This window comes from Mobula birostris, chromosome 18 (assembly GCF_030028105.1).
Source record: "Mobula birostris isolate sMobBir1 chromosome 18, sMobBir1.hap1, whole genome shotgun sequence".
In the NCBI taxonomy this organism is placed as follows: domain Eukaryota; kingdom Metazoa; phylum Chordata; class Chondrichthyes; order Myliobatiformes; family Myliobatidae; genus Mobula; species Mobula birostris.
The window spans coordinates 65,182,304-65,203,426 of NC_092387.1; the positions used below are offsets into that span (position 1 = coordinate 65,182,304).

The window sequence follows — 21,123 nt, forward strand, 5'->3', positions numbered from 1 at the left end:
GAATGGAGGGTCAGTTAAACTTAATAGAAAAAAGACATATAGACCACAGAGAGGAAACAGATTTATTCCACTGTCAGACATAAGATCATGTAGTTATACACACAGGAATAGGCAAAAATGGTTGTTCAGACCTTCAAGCAACGAATGCAGTTGTCACTCACTGGGTTACAGAGTAAAAGGAAACCAAATTCTGATAAGTCACGCATTGACTCCACCACTGGAGATGGGGTTGAATGGGTAGAATATTTCCTTTGAGAAGAAGAATATGTCTAAAAGCAAATACAGTGGACTCTAGTTAATTGGGACTCACCGGGACCAGTGCCTTTTGGCCCAATTAAGCAGCTGCCTGACTGGCTGAAGCATCATGGAAGTAGTAGAAAAGGTGTAAAAAAGGACAAACTACCATTTTGTAATAACAAATACCATAACAAATTTTGTATTTAAATGAAACACAGAATAAATAAAAACACTACCAATTCTAAGTTACTACCAGTACTAAGTTAACAAATTTCACATCACATGCCGATGATAATAGACCTGATTCTGATTCTACTGCAGTACTATAATCGTTATTGACAGGGGAACCCTTCCAATGAGTGCTGACATGTTCTTTTGATTGACTGAATGAACAAAATCAGCACAAACGCCTAATGTAGATAATGAACTGCCTTCATACAATTGCTTTCGATGATTGCATCCTCCAAATCTTCATTTTCAAGATGCTTGACAATATCTTCAAATTCTCCGTAGTTTCTAACTTTTCAAAGTAGTGAAATTGTTTCATTTTCACTCCCGGTTGTTTCTGGCATCTCCAAGCCTGAATGCTTAAAACCACAGTAAGCAAAACAGTTCTGAATTGTCTTACTGCTTACTTCTTGCCAACTATCAGTGACCAAAATAACTGCTTTCTGAATACAAACACACGTTACTGATGCTATTTGAAAGCCGTTCACTCCAAGCATGACTTGCAGCCATACAACTGACCCTAGTTAGAAATTGTTTGGCAACTGTATCCTGTCCTAATTAAGCAGCGTAGCGTCCCAAATAAATGAAGGGAATCCCGGCTATTTTCTTGATTAGTTTTTATTCTTTAGGAGTTGTCACAAACAGTAGCTGCTCCAATTAACTGGAATCCACTGTATATTAAGGTGATGGATATTGGCAATAAGAACACAATGCTGGAAGTGGTCAGTAGATCAGGCAGCATCTGAGGAGGCAGAGTCAGTTCGGTTAAAGTACCTCTCAGCTTTTCCAGGGTGATTGTGAACTGAATTATATTTCATTAACCCATTCAATTAGGATGCCCTCTTGAATTGGTTAAGTTTTGCAGCTAGCAACACAGTGTACCAAGTTACAAAAGAGGAATTGGGCAAAATGACACTCCCATTTTGTTGGCGATGGCTTTCAGTGTGGGATGCACCAGCTGGTTACACTGAACCTGCTTCAGTCCAGACAGGGATGCAGATTGTTTGAGAAGGTAGACTTGTTAATAACACTGTCATAATCCTCCCCCAAAAGGTAACACTTACCCCAGCCATGGGAACTTTGATTTCCCACATGGTAACCCTGCCGGTGCTTCAATGAACGACTTCATGCATGGGCCCCAGTTGTCGCACCCTCCAGATATGCCCAACAGCCTTATGACTCCTGACAAGCCTCTCAGCCACTCCATGCCAGACCAGGTAAGTGACACCATTTCTGTCCATCTCTCCCTTTGTCTCATACAGTGACCATTTACACTTGCACTTGGGATACATTCAGCCTAAGAGGGGCGTCCAGTGAGGGAGGGTGGGGGGTGGGGGCAAGGAGGGAGGGGACGGGGACTGTATTTCTTTTACAACTGTTCCGGAATGCTAACTACGCCAACACAGGACAGAGAGCACAGATAAGAATGACATAAGTGGGACAGGATGATGTGTAGCAAAACCCCACCGGCTGCTACTGATGTCACGGAAAGAACAGAGATTAATTTAGCATATCTGCCATCTAGAGTCCTTCTAACTAATTCTCTGCAAACACTCCTGTCTGATTGTGTTTCTGAGTGTACAGTGTGGCTTGGAATGTTTCTATACAGCGCTGACATTTTTATTCATCTGCCTTGTTTTATTTCCTCTCTCCATACAAACCTGGTCCGCTTTTTGTGTGTGCTTATTTCACTGTTGTCTCGTACAAGTGGAATTTGAGGGCAATTAGCACTTTATGTTGCTGAACTTGCTGCCAGCGTCCCATTGCTTTGTCACTCACTGGTGGACCCCAGGGCTGGAGACACGAGCTGCCTCACCATGTTGACAGCTTTTTTTTACATGGCTTATCTTAAATACAGATCAAGGTGATTCAAAAGAAGATCTTCCCTCAGCTTGTTTAAATTATGCTCAACTACTTCCCGACGTACCATAAGGCACAGGAGCAGATTAGGCCATTCAGCCCATCAAGTCTGCTCCACCATTCCATCATGGTTGACTTATTATCTTTCTCAATCCCATTCTCCTGCCTTCTCCCCATAACTCTGTACGCCCTTACTAATCAAGAACCTATCAACCTCAACTTTAGAGATACCTGAGTAACTTGGCCCCCACAGCTGTCTATGGCAATGAATTCCAAAGCTTCACCACGCTCTAGCTAAAGAAATTCCTCCTAATCTCTGTTCCAAAGGGATATTCTTCTATTCTGAGGTTGTTTACCGTATGGTCCTAGGCCCACCCACTATCAGAAACATCCACTCCACATCCATTCTGTCTAGGCCTTTCAATATTGAATAGGTTTTAATGAGATCATGCCCCCTCCCCTATCTTCTAAACTCCAGTGGGTTCAGGCCTAGAACCATCAAACACTCCTCATCCATTAACCTTTTCATTCCTGGAATCATTCTTGTGGGCTTCCTCCGGACCCTCTCCAATCCTTTCTTAGATAAGGGGCCTAGAACTGCTCAGAATATTCCAGTGTCGTCTAACCAATCTTCTGGTACAACTGGATAAGCTTCTCCTTCCTGCCCAGTCCTTCTCACTGCTGTCCCCGCCCAAAACAGAAGTCTGCATCGGAAAGTGTTGAGCAGAAAGTTCTGCCGAGCAGTTGCTTGGTGCTGAGAATGTTAACGATGTCACTGGGTGCTGCCAACCCCTCACCTACCTCCACCATGTCAAAGTGGACAGTACGTGCATGTCTGACCTTTGACGTTGGAAAGGTACGGCTGCCGTTAGCAAGCTTTCCCGGGGAAGTACATGCACACACAAGTAAGGATTTTGTTTAAAAGGGAGGAACAATGTTCCCAACTCTGCAGTATTCAGCTGACAGTATATGTTTTTGAAGATGATATAAGATTGCTGGTTGGAAGGTTTAAACTTAATAATAAAAGGCTCTTTGGAGCACGAATAAAGCATCCTCCCCTATATGGTTCATGCGTAGGGCAGAAATCTTTCTTGTTCTTAAAGTATGATAGTTGACAGAATCGGATGAAGCAGTTCAGTACAATGCATAGTTCACAACTATCTTGATTTCTTGCACAAATAACCAACAAATTTCCCTCCCACTGCCTTTTTCTTTAAGCTAAACAGAGAATTCTGCTGAAGGCCAGGGCCTCATTCTGAACCATGTAATGAAAATTTCTATATCAATTTATATTTTCTAAATTTTCTTTCCAAATGTAAATCCCCATCAAGATCCTCAACGTGTTTCCCTTCCCTTAAAGTTAATAAAACATCATTTAGAAAAGAGTCATTTTCTTTACAGAGGGGCTAACTTTACTTGGTAATATATTTCAGCCCAAATAGACCAAACCAAAGGAACATCCTATTAGACATCTGAGCACAACCTGACCTGATATGTTGTTAATGGTGTAAAAAGAGCTGGATATCAAGAGATTTTAAATTAAGTTATTAAGTGATGCTGTTCTCTTAGAATTCTGGATGAATTTTCTTCAAGATCCAATTGCTCCTTCGAAACTTAAAAAAATTTCTTAAAGATATAGCTGTTCCCTAGACATCTCCTTCAAGATCCAGCTGTTCAATAGAAATTTTAGTAAGGATCCAGCTGTTCTCAAGACATTTTGTAAGTTTACTTTAAGATCCAGCTGTTTTCTGGAAATTTTATTAAGGATCACACTGAACTAAAGAAATTTTGTAAATTTTCTTAGAGATCCAACTGTTCCCTTGAAATTCTGATAAAGATCTAGCTGTTCTCGAGATATCTTGTAAATTTTCCTGCAGATCTAGCTAATCCCTAGAAATTTTGTTGGAGATCCAGCTGTTCTCTAGAATTCTGTGTAAATCATCTTAAAATTCAGCTGTTCTGCAGAAATCTGGGTAAATGTTCTTAAAGGTGCTTTAGGCTTGGCAGATGTTAGGCATTGCAAGTTAATGCTGCAGAGTTGATTTCCTTCTATTCCTCCAGTGAGATTTGGAAGGTCTTGAGTGGGGACTGGCTTTCGCTCCTGTCTAATGGCTGGGTTTGGTATTAACATTCTTCAGACGTCTTGAGCACTGTACCTTGTGGCCTCACTCTGTGCTGCTTCCTCCTCCGCAGATGTCTCATCCTGGCAGTACTGATCAGTCCCATAGTTCCATGCAGAAAGGTATGCACGCACCTCACCCCAGCAGCCAATCAGGGCAGCCATTACATCACAGTGGTCCTGCCCAGCAACCCCGGCAGGTTGTTCCTAGCAACCATCCACACAGTGATCTGACCTTTCACCCGCCCTCCACCTTGGAAGGTCAGGCTGGTGGTCAGGGAGCGTCTGACATGCCGGAACCATCACTGGATGTAAGTGTGTGTCGTGCTCTCATTTGCTTGCCCATCCACTGCCAGCAAATTCCGGGCACAGAAATGCACCTCATGTCACACCATTGTGTCATACATTTTCACGTGTTACTTTGTACTGCAGCACTCTAGGGAGAGAATAGAATACTTGGCTGCTCAATTCACCTGTCTGTTGTTCTGTTAAAGAAATGACCGTTTATTGTACAACACATCAGAATGATCAGATGTCTAACGGGAAAGGAAGCAAAGTGATCAGGAAACAAGAATTGGTTCATACAGTGAGGCAAAGAGTCCAGCAGATTTTCTAATGACTGACGAGTCATCCTAAAAAACATAAAGAGCAGTTGGGAAGACAATCAAAAGGCTGGCTGGTAACACAAATGCTTTCTTAACGTGATCTGTTTTTAAATCATTTTAAGATTGATAACAGCAGGGGTTTAGAAACTGTCCAGAGTTGGTTCCTGGCATGGGACGGGACATTGGGTTCAATTTTAATTCCACCTCACCTCTTGTGGGGATCGGTGGTGTAGAAATGCAAATGCTGAGACTGCATTAGAGGCTCAAATGGTTCACTCTGTGTTGTGGAAGTTCTCATTCTGAGTCTTTCCTGGCGGAGGATGGGCACATCACTATAATTCGGCCCCGTTTTTGTCTCCGAGAAGTGATTAAGACTGGGTGATGTGAGAAGGGAAACATTATGTGTGATAGCATGAGGCTCTCCAATCCTTCGGAGGTGATTGTTCACATGGCACAACCAGTGAGTGGGTAGCAAAGAAATTGGAAATTGCCCTAGTTACAGAGGTTACGACCTCATCACCCTCCGTACACCCTTCCCATCAGCTTTAGCAACATCTCCCAAACTCACAACCTTTATCTCTCAGGCAACCTTCAAGTTCAGTGTCAGTCACACACTACCCCAACTTGGAAACAAAACTCCTGGATCACAATGTTGAAACTCCCCCTCCAAAAGCACTGTCCGAACACAATCATCACACAGGCAGCAAAGGCTCAAAATTACACCTCATCAGCACATTCTCAATGGCAGTGAGTGCTGGTTGTGCCTCGTCCCAATGGATTCAAAAATTTTCCAACTTCCAGAATGCTCTGGCACAATAAATTGCGATCATACAGGAAAAATGAGATCTCACTTACCTTTCCCACTCCACCACGTCCAGCCTATCTTATGACTTTCCTTTATCACCTTGCTTCATTCATCACTTTGGTTTGTTCTGCTTTCCTAACAAACTCCAGTGGTGCGGACTCATTGCTCATTGGCCCATTACTTGCTGCTGCTCGCTGGCCAAAATGCAGCCATGAATTTCCAACTTTGCTCCTTATCTTGGGGGTTTGGAGGGTGTAGAATAGGAAATAGGAAAAGCTCAAGTCCTAATTGGTGCTGAAAATGGAGCAATCTCTTCTTAAACATTTTGACCAACTGGAAACAACCTTTCCTGAGTAACACACACACAAAATGCTGGAGGAACTCAGCAGGTCTGGCAGCATCTATGGAGGGGAATGAACAATCAACATTTTGTACCAAGAATCCTCATCAGGACTGGAAAGAAAGGGGAAGGATTTTCAAGCTGCCAGGTGATAGTAAGAAGCTGAGAAGGGGATAGGTTTCCATCTGGGTAGACTCCAACCTGATGGCATAAACATTGATTTCTCCAACTTCCAGTAATTTCTTACCCCCCTATCCCAATTCAAGTTACCCTATCATTCATCACCTCCCTCAGTTCCCTTCCTCCTTTCCTTTCTTCCATGGTCCACTGTCCTCTCATCAGACTCCTTCTTCTTCAGCTCTTTACCAATTTCACCTATCACCTCCCAACTTCTCACTTCAACCCCCTCCCCACCCACCCACTTTCCCCTCATCTGGTTTCACCTGTTATCTGCCAACTTGTAGTCTACCTAGTTTCAATGAAAGGTCTCGACCTGAAACGTCGACTGCTTATTCCCCTCCAGAGATGCTGCCTGACTTGCTGAGTTCCTCCAGCATTTGGGGTGTGGGTGGGTGTGTGTGTGTGTGCATGCATGTCGTGCAAGATTTCCAGCACTTGAAACAACAGGACAGTTTTCCAAGCCTATGGAATGACTTGTGGACTCAGCTATGGCTAAGATTGGGATTAAATTGGTGTACAGAGAACGGGAAGAGCCAGTCTCAATGAGTTGGAGCAGCCTTACCAACTGGACTCAACCGAGACTGAGCCTTCTATACAGCTGAATTCCCTTCTTAAACTGCTCTTGACATTTGACTTCTTCACCTCCAACCATCAATCAAATTGTTCCGTATAATTTACGATTCATAGTAATGTCTGTAACATTCACCCCATTGCCCCTTGAAAGAAGAATTAATATTGTAAAACTGTGTTCAAATGGTTTCAAAACTGATCATGTTACAGAAAGAAACAAACTATTTTGTGGATAGTCAGCATCTGTGAGTATTTAACCTTAACTCCCCAGTGCGTTGGGTAATACTAAAGGGTAACTGAGTTTCCCAAACACACAGGAGTACAAATTTCAACTTAGTTTTCAGGTATAAAGCTGTTAAAGAAATGCTACACCTACAGGGTGCTGGAGGAACTCAGCAGGTCAGGTAGCATCTGTGGAAAAGAATAAACAGTCAACGTTTCAGGCCGAGACCCTTCTTCCAAAAGGAATGGCTAATTGTCCCATCCACTATAGGAAACAGCATTTGTGACACGATGTTTATGTGCAGGACACGAAGTCCACTCCAAAAATCTCCACTGATTTACATTAAATAGAAGTGTTAAGGATGTGGCACCCACTGAAAAAGGATCCAAGTTTAAAAGTGACTGCTGGAGTTAGTGTTTTTTTAATCTTTTTCCACGTTTCTTTCCTCCACATTACAATTGGAAATCATACACATAAGCATGCATCTTTAGATTTTTTGTTACATTAAACATAGCAAAAAATAATGTGCAAAGGATTCACGTGGTTTATCCCACGTTTGTACTGGAACCCGTGCATTCGCCATTATTCCTGTTTGTGTTTAATGCAGGAAGTGGCAGTATAATGTCAGGACAAGTGCCCTCAGCAAACATAAATATACACAGAACAGAGAACAATACACCACTACAACATGCTGTGAATAAATTAAGAAGGAAATTCTTAGCAAATTAAGCTAGTAATTAAACATCTAACTAAACTAACGAAGTTTGGAGAAGTACATGAATGGAAGGGGTACGGAGAATTATGGTCCAGGCGCAAGTTGATAGAACTAGGCAGAATAATGGTTTGGCGTGAACTGGTTGGGCCAAAGGGCCTGTTTCTGTGCTGTAGTGCTCTATGACTCTGACTGTAATCCTTTCTCCTGTATGAAGTCCATATCATTCCATTTTCTGCATATTAATGTACCTTTCTGAGAGCTGCTTGAATATCTTTATCCTATTTGACTCTTACGAGCACCCCTGAAAGCGCATTCCAGGCACCCAGTGCACTCAATCCAAAATAAAAAACCTGCACATCTCCTTTGAACTTGCCCCCTCTCACCTCTAATATGAGTCATTTCGACCCTAGGAGAACGAGACCAGCTGTCTATTCTTATCTATGCCCCTGGTAATCTTACAGACTTCTGTCAGGTCTCCCCCTGCCTCCACTGCTCCAGAGAAAGCAACCCAGGTTTGTCCAGCCTCTCCTTATAGCACATGCCCTCTAACCCAGGCAGCAAATATCTTGGTGACCCTCTGCTGCACCCTTTCCAAAGACTCCACGTCCTTCCTACGATGGGGCGACCAGAAGTGAATGCAAATTTCCAGATGCAGCCTAAGTAGAGGTTTATGAAGCTGCGATACATTTAAAAACATGTAAATATTTTAAGTGCATTTAAAAAACCTTGGATTTAATCAGCTCATGGGGCGTTCAATCTGTGTGGTCTGCAGCTCCAAATTTATTATTGGGAATACACTTCAAGAAGATTATTTTTTAAAACTTCCAGCATTTTATAACTTCAGACATATACCGACGGCAAACTGTGATGAGTATGCCCAATTCATTTTAATTTGTTGCAGGAATATTTACCACACTTCATTCATGCGGTCTAAATTGACTTCAGGAATCCCTAACTGCCACAATGCAAACCCTTCCTGCAAGGGAAAAACATTCAGTTTCACTTTTCAATCATGGCTCTCCCTTTATACTAGATTTTTGCAAATATTTTCAGACTGTGCACTTATACAGGTAATTTATTTTTGCAGATTTATAGTTAACATATTTTCAGTCAGAATCCTCCAAAAATATCAAAATGAATAAGATGTTCTAATTGAGAATTGTGGAAAAGCAAACATATTTTGAGTCTTCACTGATCACACAAAAATGAATCAGCTGACAAGGGCTCGATATATAAAATTTCCATGTGTCAGCAACAAGTATTCCCATCCTCAGGTTGCTGTTCAAGCCTCCTCCACTGTTATTCAAGATCAGGGCTCATTTCATCACCATTTTCTTGAGGTATCTCCATCTCATAGAAAATAGAACAGCACAGGTCCTTTCGCCCACAATGCCGTGCCATCATTTTCACTTACTTTAAGATCAATCTAACCCTTGCCTCCCACATAGCTCTCCGTTTTTCTATCATCCATGTGCCTATCTAAGAGTCTCTTAAATGTCCCACCCTTCCCCCTCACCTGGCTTCACCTATCACCTTCCAGCTTGTCCTCCTTCCCCTTCCCTCATTCTTGTTATTCTGGCTTCTTCCCTTTCCTTTCCAGTCTTGATGAAGGGTTTCTGCTTGGATCATTAACTGTGCTGAAATGTGTTAGCTGTGTTAACATCCAATGCAACTTAAGGATGTGCTGGGGCAGTCCACAAAGTACAAGGGAACCTTCCTCCCTGCATCTAGCCTGTCAAATCCTTTCAGAAAGTTTTCAGTTTTGATGAGATCTCCTCTCATTCTTCTAAACTCTTGATCTACCCGTTCTCTCCTCCTCCCCAGTCTCTTTCTGTCCATATCCATTCTGTCTTAGGTGAAAAAACCAACAATTTATGCGTTCCTTCAGTTGTGGTCTGTATAATTACAATAAGACTTCTTCTTATTTGTATTTAAATCCCAGTAAGATCCAATGAAGACTAATCTACCATTAGACTTTTTAAAATTTTGATTGCAATACAGTGTGGAGCAGGCCTTTCCGGCCCCTTGAGCTGCACCACCTAGTAACCCCAATTTAACCCTACCCTAACCACAGGACAATTCACCCACCAACGGGTACACCTTTGGACCTGGGAGGAACCCGCATGGTCACGGAGACAACATGCAAGCTCCTTACAGACAGTGGCAGGAATTGAACCGGGGTCATCTGTACTGTGAAGCGTCGTGCTAGCCACTACACTGCCCTGCCAACCCTTGTTAATGATTGCTGAGCTTTCATGTGAACTTTCTCAGAGCACGTCCGAATCCTTCTGAGTGTGAATGTTATTTATTTAATTGTTTGTACATTCAGCACGGTAACAGGCCCTCTGGCCCAGTGAGCCCACGCTACCTAAATAGACCTGTGTGACCAATTAATCTACAAACCCGTACGTCTTTGGAATGTGGGAGGAAGGTGGAGCAATGGGGAGATGCACAAGCTCCTTCCGGGTAGCAATGGGAATTGAACCTGGATTGCTGGTGCTGTAATAGTGTTGTGTTACCATTCAGACTCTCATATGTGAATAATAGTCCACTCTTCTGTACATAGACTCATACAGCACAGAAGCAAGCCCTTCGGCCCTCCAAGCCCATGCTAGCCATTTTATTCTCCCCATCAATTCACCACAGTTTTTGCCACCGGAACGAAAGTCAAGTACCGACCGACCCGCAGGTCTTTGGGATGTGAGATGTAACTGGGATCATGGGGTGGGAGGGAGGACACATGCGGGAGGAATTGCACACTCCACACAGAGAGCAGTGGAGGGTCACTAATCCTGTGAGGCAGCACCTTCAGCAGAAGAACCTCAGTGCAGTCCCATCTTGATTTTTCCTTTTGTTCCTCATTATATTCCATCTGCCATGTTCCTGCCCACTCACGGTGCTGTCGATTTCTCCTTGAGTCTGAATCAGGTTTAATAGCACTGACATGTGCCATGAAATATGTTGGCAGCAGTCCAGTGCAATACATTAACAATTTACTATAAGTTGCTATAAGAAATACATATTTAAAAAGTGAAAAATGAGCAAAATAGTGAAGTAATGTCCATTCAGAAATCTCATGATGGAGGGGAAGAAGCTGTTCCTAAAAATTTGAGTGTGGATCTTTATCTCCTCCCTGAGAGTAGTGATGTCCCAGATGGTGAGGGTCCTTAGAGATGGGTGCATTGCCTTTTGAAGATGCCCTCTACTGGGGGGGGGGGAGGCTAATCCCTGTGATGGAGCTGGCTGAGTCCACATTCCTCAGGAGCTTTTTCCAATCCTGTGCATTGGAATTTCCATACCAGGCAGTGATGCAACCAATTAGAATGCTCTCCATGGTAAATCTGCAGAAATTTGCTGGAGTCTTTATGATATACCAATTGTCCTCCAACTCCGATTGAAGTATGGCCACTGATATGTCTTCTTTGTGATTGCATTAATGAGCAGAGAGGCTTAAAGTCCACTTACATCCTCCTTTCTTTTTAAATCTTTTTATTAATTTTCAAAATTATAAACTCAATAACAAATTTGGTACAAAGAGATTGGAATAATGTTAATCAGCATATATAAAACGAATTTTAAGTAACATAGATATAAAAGACTTCCAAACTCATAATGAAATTAGTCATTAAAAAAAGAAATAAAAAGAAAAAATATATATAAACAAAAAACACTTACATCCTCCTGTGTATTGACAGTTCCACTTAGCTTAGTATCATTAGGTAATTTGGCAGGATTTCAATCAAACCCCTCAGCAAAGTTGTGAGAAGCTGAACCCTGTCACCAGTTCCTGTGGTACCCCATCAGCTATCCTGAGGAAAATTAATTTCCCTGTTCCCTGTGCTTCCTTTGTGGCACAGTAGCATAGTCGTTAGTGCAACACTTTACAGTACCTTCATGCTGTTACCATGTAGATTTCCTCCGGGTGCTATGCTTTCTCCCCACAGTCCAAAACACGATGTATGGTGTAGGGTTAATTAGTTGTGGGCAGCGACTTTGTTATTGGAAACACGGCAATACTTGCAGGCTGCCCCCAGCGCATCCTTGGGTTGTGTTAGTCACTGATGTAAACGATGTAATTCACTGTATATTTTGATGTTTTGATGTACAAGTGACAAAGTTAATCTTCTGTCCTGTGACTAATTCCTACTGCATGTCAGTATACCACCCCCAAATATATGTGCTCAAACTTTGTTGACCAGCTTCTTATGTGGGATCTCATCACATGCCTGCTGAAGGTCCAACTACGTCACATCCATTCGTTTCCACCTTATCCGTTGGAACAGCCACATCCTCAAAAAACTGCAGCACGTCATTCCAGCATGATTTTTCTTCATCTCTCCATGCTTGCTCCGTTGGGTCCTATTATTTTTTTCTGCGTGTTCTTCTATGATATTTTAAGCACGAGAGATTTTGCTTATGCCAGAAATCCAGAGTAACACACACAAAATGCTGGAGGAACTCAGCAGGTCAGGCAGTATCTATGGAGGGGAATAAATGATCAATGTTTTAGGCCAAGACCCTTCATCAGGTCCAAAATGTCAGTAATTTATTCCCCTCCATAGATGCTTCTATGACATTATTTTAGATTCCAGAATGTTCCCTGACATTGACATTAAGTATCCCATCTCTATTCCCTTCTCAAGTAGTGAGATCACATTTGTGATTCTCCAATCACCAAAACAATCCCAGAACCTGTTGAACTTTGGAAGTTGAGAATCAGAGGATCACTCTCCCTGAAACTCTGGTAGCATAGAGGTGGCATGATAACATAGTGGTTAGCGCAATGTTAATACGGTTCAGGGCGTTCCGGAGTTTGGAGTTCAATGCTGGTACTATCTGTAAGGAGTTTGTACCTTCCCCCATGAACTGCATGAGCTTTTCCCAGATGTTTCAGATTCCTCCCACACTCCAAAGATGTACCAGTTAGCAGGTTAATAGGTCATTGTAAATTGTCCTGCAATTAGGCTAGTGTTAAATGGGTGGGTTGCTGGGCGGTGTGGCTCATTGGGCTAGAAGGGCCTGTTCCACACTGTATCTCTAAATAAAATATAATAAATAAAAATAAGCCAGCTCTTTCAAAAGTCTGCAATGTCAACCAGCTTTTAAGCTCACCAACTTCTCTAGTACAATGTTCTGACACCTATTTATTTCCCTCAATTCCTCATTCATGTTGGATCCTTGATTCTGCAATATATCTTTCATCAAATTATGAAACGTAGATCAGGACAAAGGTGCCCTTTTCCACTTAGTTTTCTGTATACATTTCCAATCTGGCTGTGTTTTGATATCCACCATTTGCCAGCTTATATCTGGGTAGAAGGAGGTGCTTAGTTCATGGAAGACATTGGTGTCACAAAAATACCAAGTAAGTGCAACAGGAGTAGGTCCCTCAACTCTGCTCCATCATTCTGTGTGATCTTGGCTGAGCTCCACTGATCTCATCTCCTCTTCTGCACCAGTTCCCCAGCCAGAGGCTCCAATTCCCCTATCTTTCAAAAATATCAACCTCAAATACTTCTAATGATCTAGCTTCCCTACTCTTTGGGGATCAAAGTAAATGTGCTATCAAAGTACGCATATGTCACCCTGAGATTGAAAAAGGAGCTAGGGCTTTCCCGACGGATATTACAAATAAACTCTTCTCGGACTTACAGCTGGGTACAGGTATCAATTTTATCTGACGTTTCAGTGACAAACCCTACCGCTGTCTCGCCTTGTTTACAATCAAATTCCAGTTCTTACTTAGAGCAAGATCTTCGTCTTTGTTAAATTTCTTTTCAATGGCTTCCTTTACCAGGCGGTCCCAAAAGCCTTTGGCATGGCACAGTAGTTTTGTGCCATTAAACTCAATGCTATGGGCATTGCGAATGCAATGTTCTGCTACCGCAGATTTCTCCAGATAACCCAAACAGATACACTTGCTGTGCTTCTTGATGCAGGAGCACAAGAACACGGGAGAAGGAAATTTGTAGGCACCTTCATTTGAAATCACCATTCCTTACTCTGTAACTTTGTCCCTCGTTTGAAACTCTCCCTTCCTGCCACCTCAAAACCTTAGGTATCTCAATGGGTTAGGGTTAGTAAGTTACGGGCACATACGGCCACCCCCAGTACATGCTAAGACTGTGTTGGTTGTTGATGCAAACATCACATTTCAATGTACTTTTCGATGTACGTGTGCCAAATAAAGCTCATCTTTTTAAATCTTTAAAATGACTTTTCTTACAGAGCCAATGCTCAAAACTCTCCAAGAGAGAACAACATAGGAACAGGCCATTCAGCCCACAATGTCTGCACCCAACACAATGCCAAATTCAACTGAATCCCTTCTGCCTGCACTTGATCCATCCCTCCTTTCCCTGCCTCACAGCCTCCTGAGCACCTCTATCATATCTGCATCTATCACACCCCTCAAACATTGCATCCACCCTCTGTGTAAAAAAAACAAACTTGCCCTGCTCATCTCCTTTGAACTTCCCCCATCACCTTAAGCACACGCCTCTGGTGCTTTAGTTTACTATGTCAAATTTTGAAAGTGGTTTGAACTGACAGGTTAATGTAAATCAAGTTTTTTTTTGTATTTTGTGATACAGCACGGTAACAGGCCCTTCCAGCCCAACGAGCCAGGTGGCCCAAGTGACCGATTAACCTGCTAAGCCACCTGTTTTTTGGATGTGAGAGGAAACCAGAGTAGCTGGAGGAAACCCAGGTGGTCATGGGGAGAGCGTACAAATGCCTTACAGTGACAGGAATTGAACTCGGCTTAAAGGCACTGTAAAGTGTTAGCGCTAACCGCTACGCTGTCGTGCCACCAGTATTATGTAGGTTAGACTACACCTTCACCCATCCAATATCTATGAAATTACCATGTTGGTTGAAGTTCCAGATAACAGGTAATCTGAATAAATTACCCACCTGTTTTTAAAATGAAATTGAGTGGACAAACTACAATGTTAATGAGGTATTTTACAATGAATCGAACAAACATTAGAACTGGGAGCGGAAATAGATATTTCGGCATCTCAACACTATGCTTGCTGTCCATCTCTCCCTCAACACCTACCCTGACCCCATATCCCTTGATTTCTATAAAAATCGCAAAATCCTTTGGTTTCAGTTTTCAATTAACTCAGCTGCTTTGGGATATTGAATTTTAAAAACTGACCACTGGGAATCAGGATTGGGAATTCTCAAGATTCATCTGGTTGTGTGAAGGAATATCTTTGCAGTTCTAAATGGCCAAACTGTACTTTTAACACCCTGATCACAATGTGTAAGTGCTATGATTAACCAGCGACATTTAGATTTTCCCAAATGCTCCCTGAACCAAGGTATTTTGGCCCTCAGATACAGCGTACTCTCAGCAGCACCTTGGAGCCACAACTTCATCGAACTAGCGCACTTCAGACTCAGACAAGTGAGCCACTTGATAAACTCACGTTAGGTAGTGTAGCGGTTAGCATGACGCTAATACAGCTCGGGACATTGAAGTTCGGAGTATAGTTCTGTCCCCATCTGTAAGGAATTTGTACGTTCTCCCTGTGACCATGTGGGTTTCCTCCAGATGCTCCAGTTTCCTCCCACAGTCCAAAGATGTACCAGTTAGTAGACGGATTGGTTATTGTGGATTGTCCTGTGATTAGGCTAAGGTTAAGACAGTATGTTGCTGAACAGTGTGACTCGTTGGACTGGAAGCGAGCATTCTGCAGTGTATCTCTAAATAAAATTTCAATCTCTGGATCAGTGGTCCAAAACTGTCTGATATCCCGCCAGACATTTCTTACCATCTCTTTTCAAAATGAAATGGGGTGAAGAAATTAAGGTGTTGATGAGGCCTTTTACAGCAGAACAGTTTCATCATTAACTCAATAAACTTCAAGATACAATTTAATCCAGTGAGAATACTACACTTTGCCCATTGCTGCAGTATGATGGGAGCAAATTTCTTTTTATAACTTAGTAAAATGTACTGTTTAATGGCTCTGGTAACAATCTACAATCAAAATGTATGGGTAGTCTACAGCCTTTCCGTTCTGATCATTTTTCTTTGATTAATGCTGTCTTGTTGTTGAGTTATGACTTGTGTTGTTGTACCCAGGATATCACTGAATGTTTGTTTTTTGATCTTGTTGCAGCTTATTCCAGAATTCACAAATCCAGATGAGCTCCTCTCCTACCTTGGCCCTCCTGACTTGCCCAGCAATAGCAATGATGACCTCCTTTCTCTGTTTGAGACCAACTGAGAGCCCAGCCCTTCGTCCATCCTTTGCCAGGTAGCCACACAAGAAGTCAAACACCCTTTTCTGCAAGCGTCCATACACTAGATGAAATGGTGCACTCCAGGATCCTAGTCCTTCCGGAATGATCTTCTTACACACTTCCACAGGCAGAGAGCAGCGTGGGCAGAGGGGTGGGGAAGGCAGCTTCTTAGGTCTTGCTACTGAGTTCCGGGTATTTGCCTTCATCAGAAACATTCTTGTAAGCTTTATCAAACCGGTGTTCTGAACAAATAGGAAGAGCTTCAGGTGCTAAATTTGAGAAAACAGCAACGAAGAGCGGGAAGAAATTATCTTCGCAGACCAGTCCCCAAGATGTTCCTTTCCACTACCACCACACCCACTCTTCTCCCCGTCCCGAGTCCCTCTAAATCGCCAGAAGCTGTAATCTTCCACACGGCAGCTCCTGCGGAAGGAGCAAATGACCTAAGGAGTCACAGGCGTAGAGTATTTAGGTCAGAATGCAACAAAGCACAAAACCACTGACCTGGATATCAAATTGGGAAATTGGTGCAAAAGCAGTGAATGAGAAGTCGTGACTTCCACACCCAGCAAGTCTTCTGTACAGAGATCTCCTCCAGCTTGCTTTTCTCATTGTTCGGCAATGCAAGGGGCCGCTGACAGCCTGCTGTCTGTATGCAAGCGCATCCCCTCCTTGCAGTATCTTAGAGCAGTCCTCAGCTGTTTTGCCAACAGGGTCTGACAAGCCAGCGTCCTGTCCTTCCCGAGAGGACGACGGACGGACCTCTCTCATTTGTGACTCAGTCTTCTTCAGAAGGCTCACAGTGACGGCAGCGATCCTAAGGCAGTTGGCTGCAGTGGACAGACTGACAACCAGACGGGATCCACCGGCAGAGCCGGGAGCCCTGATGATCAGGGACTGAAGGCATTGGCAACCTTTCCCTAGTCTCTGCTTTCCCTCGGAGACAGGTGCTCTCCTTGCAAGTTTGGGATTTGAAACAATACTGAAGTCCTTGCACCAGTGAACCTTTTCCTCTTTTGTCATGCAAGCCTCCAGTTTATCTGCATGAGCCACCTCTTCTCTCTAGTCCTCATTCTGTCCTGATGAACCTTCCTCAGCGTTGTTCAATAGCTGTCTGACAAGAAAGAGGAAAAACTGCCTGTGCGAGTCAATCGCCTGTACCCATGTAGTTGATACAGTCTGACCCTTTTTTACACCCACCAAGGAATCAAGTAACTACACTCCCAAAAGTCATATATTTTTTTAACCTGTGACACTATCATCTGCCAGTGTCAAAGGAATTTGTTGCATTTCCTTATAGTTATTCTGTTTTATTTTATTTTTCATTTTTATTGCGCTGATTTTTTTCCCCAACATAAAGCTTGATGCTGGAAGCCTGTTCGATGCTTTCACTTCCAAAGCTGCCTCCTGTTTCCCGTCCACCCTCTTTGCTCCCTTTCAAAGAAGATGACATCTGATCCATAACTGCTGTATATTGTATGCTAGTTTCCAGTATGCAGCTGTAGATATGAAAATGAATGACTATTTGCCTTTGCTAGTAGCAGTACTGAATCTGTAATCGTCCTGTAGAAACCTGCCCGGTAAATAAATACACCTGAAATGCCCCACCCCCCCATCTCCTGTAAAACACAATGTTCCGTATGCAAACTGTTTAAAATGCGATTGTAAATACCTTTGTGAATATTTTAGAAACGTCTTTGATAAGATTCAACATTTTTCCACGACCGGGACTGGTTGTCTTTTCCTGTGCTTTTTAAATTGTGTCCCGTCCATTCTTCCACAGAGCAGAGGAACCATTCTCCACCCTTCCCGAAATATAGAAGTAATGTTGCCATACCCTTTCTAGCCCTCTTAAATCTCAAGTGTGCTCGATTGAACTATAGGGAAGAACATGTCACTAGTGCAGTGTAGTTCACTTCTGTTAAATGAGTGATGTGTTTCACTTGCTGGCATTATAAGCAGCTTATGTTTTGTTACTTGGTTTTATGGTTTCTTTTAATGGAAAGAGAAATTGCGAAATATAATCTCTTCATTGGTCTTTGTAAATGTCAAAAATGTTTGATGAATGACAGGTTGTGTATAAAGGTACTCAATTTGCAGGGATTTATCCTGTTAAACATGTTAATGAATAAGGTGTACAGAAAGAAGGGAGGAAGTCAAAATGATCTTAAACATACGACAGTCATATGTTTCATCCAGGCATGAATGTTGGATAGTTCCTGGCATATTGGATGACAATTATTGAGAAGTATCCTATCCTTATAGTTTGAGACTATAATGTGATTGCCCAAGCTATAAATAAATCTACATTTTCTGAGAAGGTTACATGCGTGACCACGTCAGCAGTTGGCTCTCAGTATAACCTAACATCCTTAAGAATCCTCTTCCCCACTCACTGGGCTCAATTGACCCAGCAGGAAGTGACTCTTGTCCTGGCTGTGTGGCCATCACAGACTACTTCCTGCACCTTTCATTTCAATTTATCCCCATCTTAAGGGCAGCCAGTCTCTTGGTCCAGCAAGGTACTGGTTCCAAAGTGGGAGCGTGTTCATTTGAAATGGCTTCAACAAAATGCCTAGGATAAGCGAAGAGTTTCCAATGACAGATGATGCACTGCCAATGAGTTTTTTTTCCAGAAAAAAAATTCTAACATGTTGTAATGTTACTTTAAAACAAAGAAGAAGGCCAGTGAGTGAGCACTGGCATGTTTTGTGTTGATTTTTTTTTTAAAGAGCTGTTTCACACACGTAGTCTCCATGGTTTTACAAGTATCACTGTGGAAACCTGGCTGGGAAGGGACCTCGGTGATCTTTGAGTCCCTGCTCGGACTTCTGTAAGGACAAAGCAGACAGACATACAGAGACAGATAGCAGGGACTAAGGGACGTGTACATATGTAAATGATAAAGGGAGACATGTTCAATGTAAAGAAAAGTGCATTCATTTTCCTGAAATGTGCATTGTCTCAACCGGCTTGAAATTCATCAGAAGTGACTGTGTGGAAAGAGATATACTGTTTGTTATCTTACGTGAAGTCTTGACATTCATTCACCTCTGTAATATACGCTGATCCTTCAGATGAAACCTTTGTTTTACCTACGTGTAATATTTAGCTTCAGTGTATTATCAAGTAGATCACCTGCATATTTTTAAGGTGCTACGAAATTAATGAAGAAAATGGGGGGGGGGGGGGTTAAAAAAAAAGATTGTAACCAAATTCATAGTTTGTACAATTTTTGATATCATGATCATTCAGGAATTCAAAAAGGGTACAATCTCCTGTGTCACTTGCAAATATGGCCATTGTTCTTTTTCTGTTTGTACATTGTATGTACAATGCAATCATTTCATACTTTAAACTGGTCAGAAAACTAATTGTGATTTTTAGTCTTGCAAACTGTATGTAGTTAGATGATGTGACAACCTAATATTTATCTAATAAATATGTATTCAGATGAAACTGTGTGCAACTGTTTTAATTTTCATACCCAATGTTTTTGAGGAAAACTTGTTTAGCTGTCAAAAGTGGACACATGCGTAATCTGGACTCATAAGAGTTGGCAAATGCTGCAATCTGAAGCAACAGACAAACTGCTGGAAGAACTCAGTGTGTCAGGCAGCATCTGTGAAGGGAAATGGACAATGTTTTGGGTTGCGACCCTCTGTCTGGACTGAAAGTTGGAGAGGAGGGTCATTCATTCGTTATGTGCTGTGTCGTATGATGTGGGCAATCATGGTCTTTTCTTGACTCTGATTTCCCTTGGCAAATTTTCCAAGCAGAAAGTAGTTTCCAAACAGAAGTGGTTTGCCATTTCCTTCTTCTGGGTAGTGCCTTTTCAACACAGGTGACCCCATCGATTATCAATACTCTTCAGAGATTGCCTAAGCTGGACATGTGATGTTGTTATATGCACCAGCTGCTCATACGACCATCCACCACCTGCTCCCATGGCTTCACATGACCCTGATCTTGGTGGGGGGGGAGCGGAGGGCTAAGCTGGTGCTACACCTTGCCCAAAGGTGATCTACAGGTCAGCGGAGGGAAGGAGTGCCTTATGCCTCCTTTGATAGTGACATATCTCCACCCTGTCACCAGAGAGGGGAGGTAGCTACTATAGAAAGGTGGAGGGAAGGGATGAAACAAGAGCTGGCAGGCGATAAGTAGATCCAGGTGGGGAGTGGCGACAGGTAAATTCAGGTGAGGAAGATGCATGAGGGAAGAGTGGAAATAGCAGAGTTGGGGAGGTAATATTTTGAGGTAACAAAGGGCTCTCTAACAATAGACTAAAGTGGAGTAAAATAAGGGAACAACACATAAAAAATGCTCAAGGAACTCCGCAGATCAGGCAGCATCCATCAAGAAGAATAAACAGTCAATGTTTCTAACCAATACCCTTCATTAGGACTGGAAAGGAAGGGGGAAGAAGGCAGAATATGACAGTGGGAGAGGGAAAGTATAGCTAGAAGGTGATTGTGAAGTCAGGTGGTTGGGGAGGGGTGATGAAGTGAGAAACTGGGAGGTGATAGGTGGAATAAGTAAGGGGTTGAAGAGAAAAGATCTTAGAGGAGATGAAGGTGGACCATGTGAGAAAGGGAATGAGGTAAGGCATCAGGAGGATGTTATAGGGAGGTAAGGAAAGAGGGGAGCCAGAGTGCAGAAGGAAAAAGAGGAAAGGGGAGGGGGGAAATTACTGGAAGTTAGAGAAATCGATGTTCCTGCCATCAGGTTGGAGGCTACCCAGATGGAATTTGAGATGTTGCTCCACCAAACTCAGGGCAGGTAGATAGATATGGGCAATGACAACAGTAGAGGAACAAGACCCAGTGGGTCAGGTGGGGTGGTCGGATAGCAACAGTAGAGGGAGTAGACCTACTGGGAGAGATGGTGTGGTCAGATGGGAACAGTAGAAGGAATGGACCTACAGGGAAAGATAGCGTGGTCAGAAGGGAACAGTAGAGGGAGGAAACCCAGTGGGACAGGTG

General features: G+C 42.7%; 1 protein-coding gene across 12 annotated transcripts in view; it reads left to right on the top strand.

Annotated features, from left to right (window-relative positions):
* zmiz1a (zinc finger, MIZ-type containing 1a) overlaps positions 1–19,358 on the top strand; it is a 451,595-nt gene extending 432,237 nt beyond the window's left edge. For 11 of the 12 annotated variants that reach the window (XM_072282833.1, XM_072282834.1, XM_072282836.1 and 8 more), the window contains 3 exons: positions 1,519–1,682; positions 4,519–4,755; positions 16,018–19,358. In XM_072282833.1, the coding sequence (XP_072138934.1) occupies positions 1,519–1,682; positions 4,519–4,755; positions 16,018–16,125 (509 nt within the window). In that variant the 3' untranslated portion in view covers positions 16,126–19,358. The remainder of the gene's footprint in view (positions 1–1,518; positions 1,683–4,518; positions 4,756–16,017) is intronic. The other variant, XM_072282838.1, reaches the window with a different exon arrangement.
* The last annotated feature ends 1,765 nt before the right edge of the window (positions 19,359–21,123 follow it).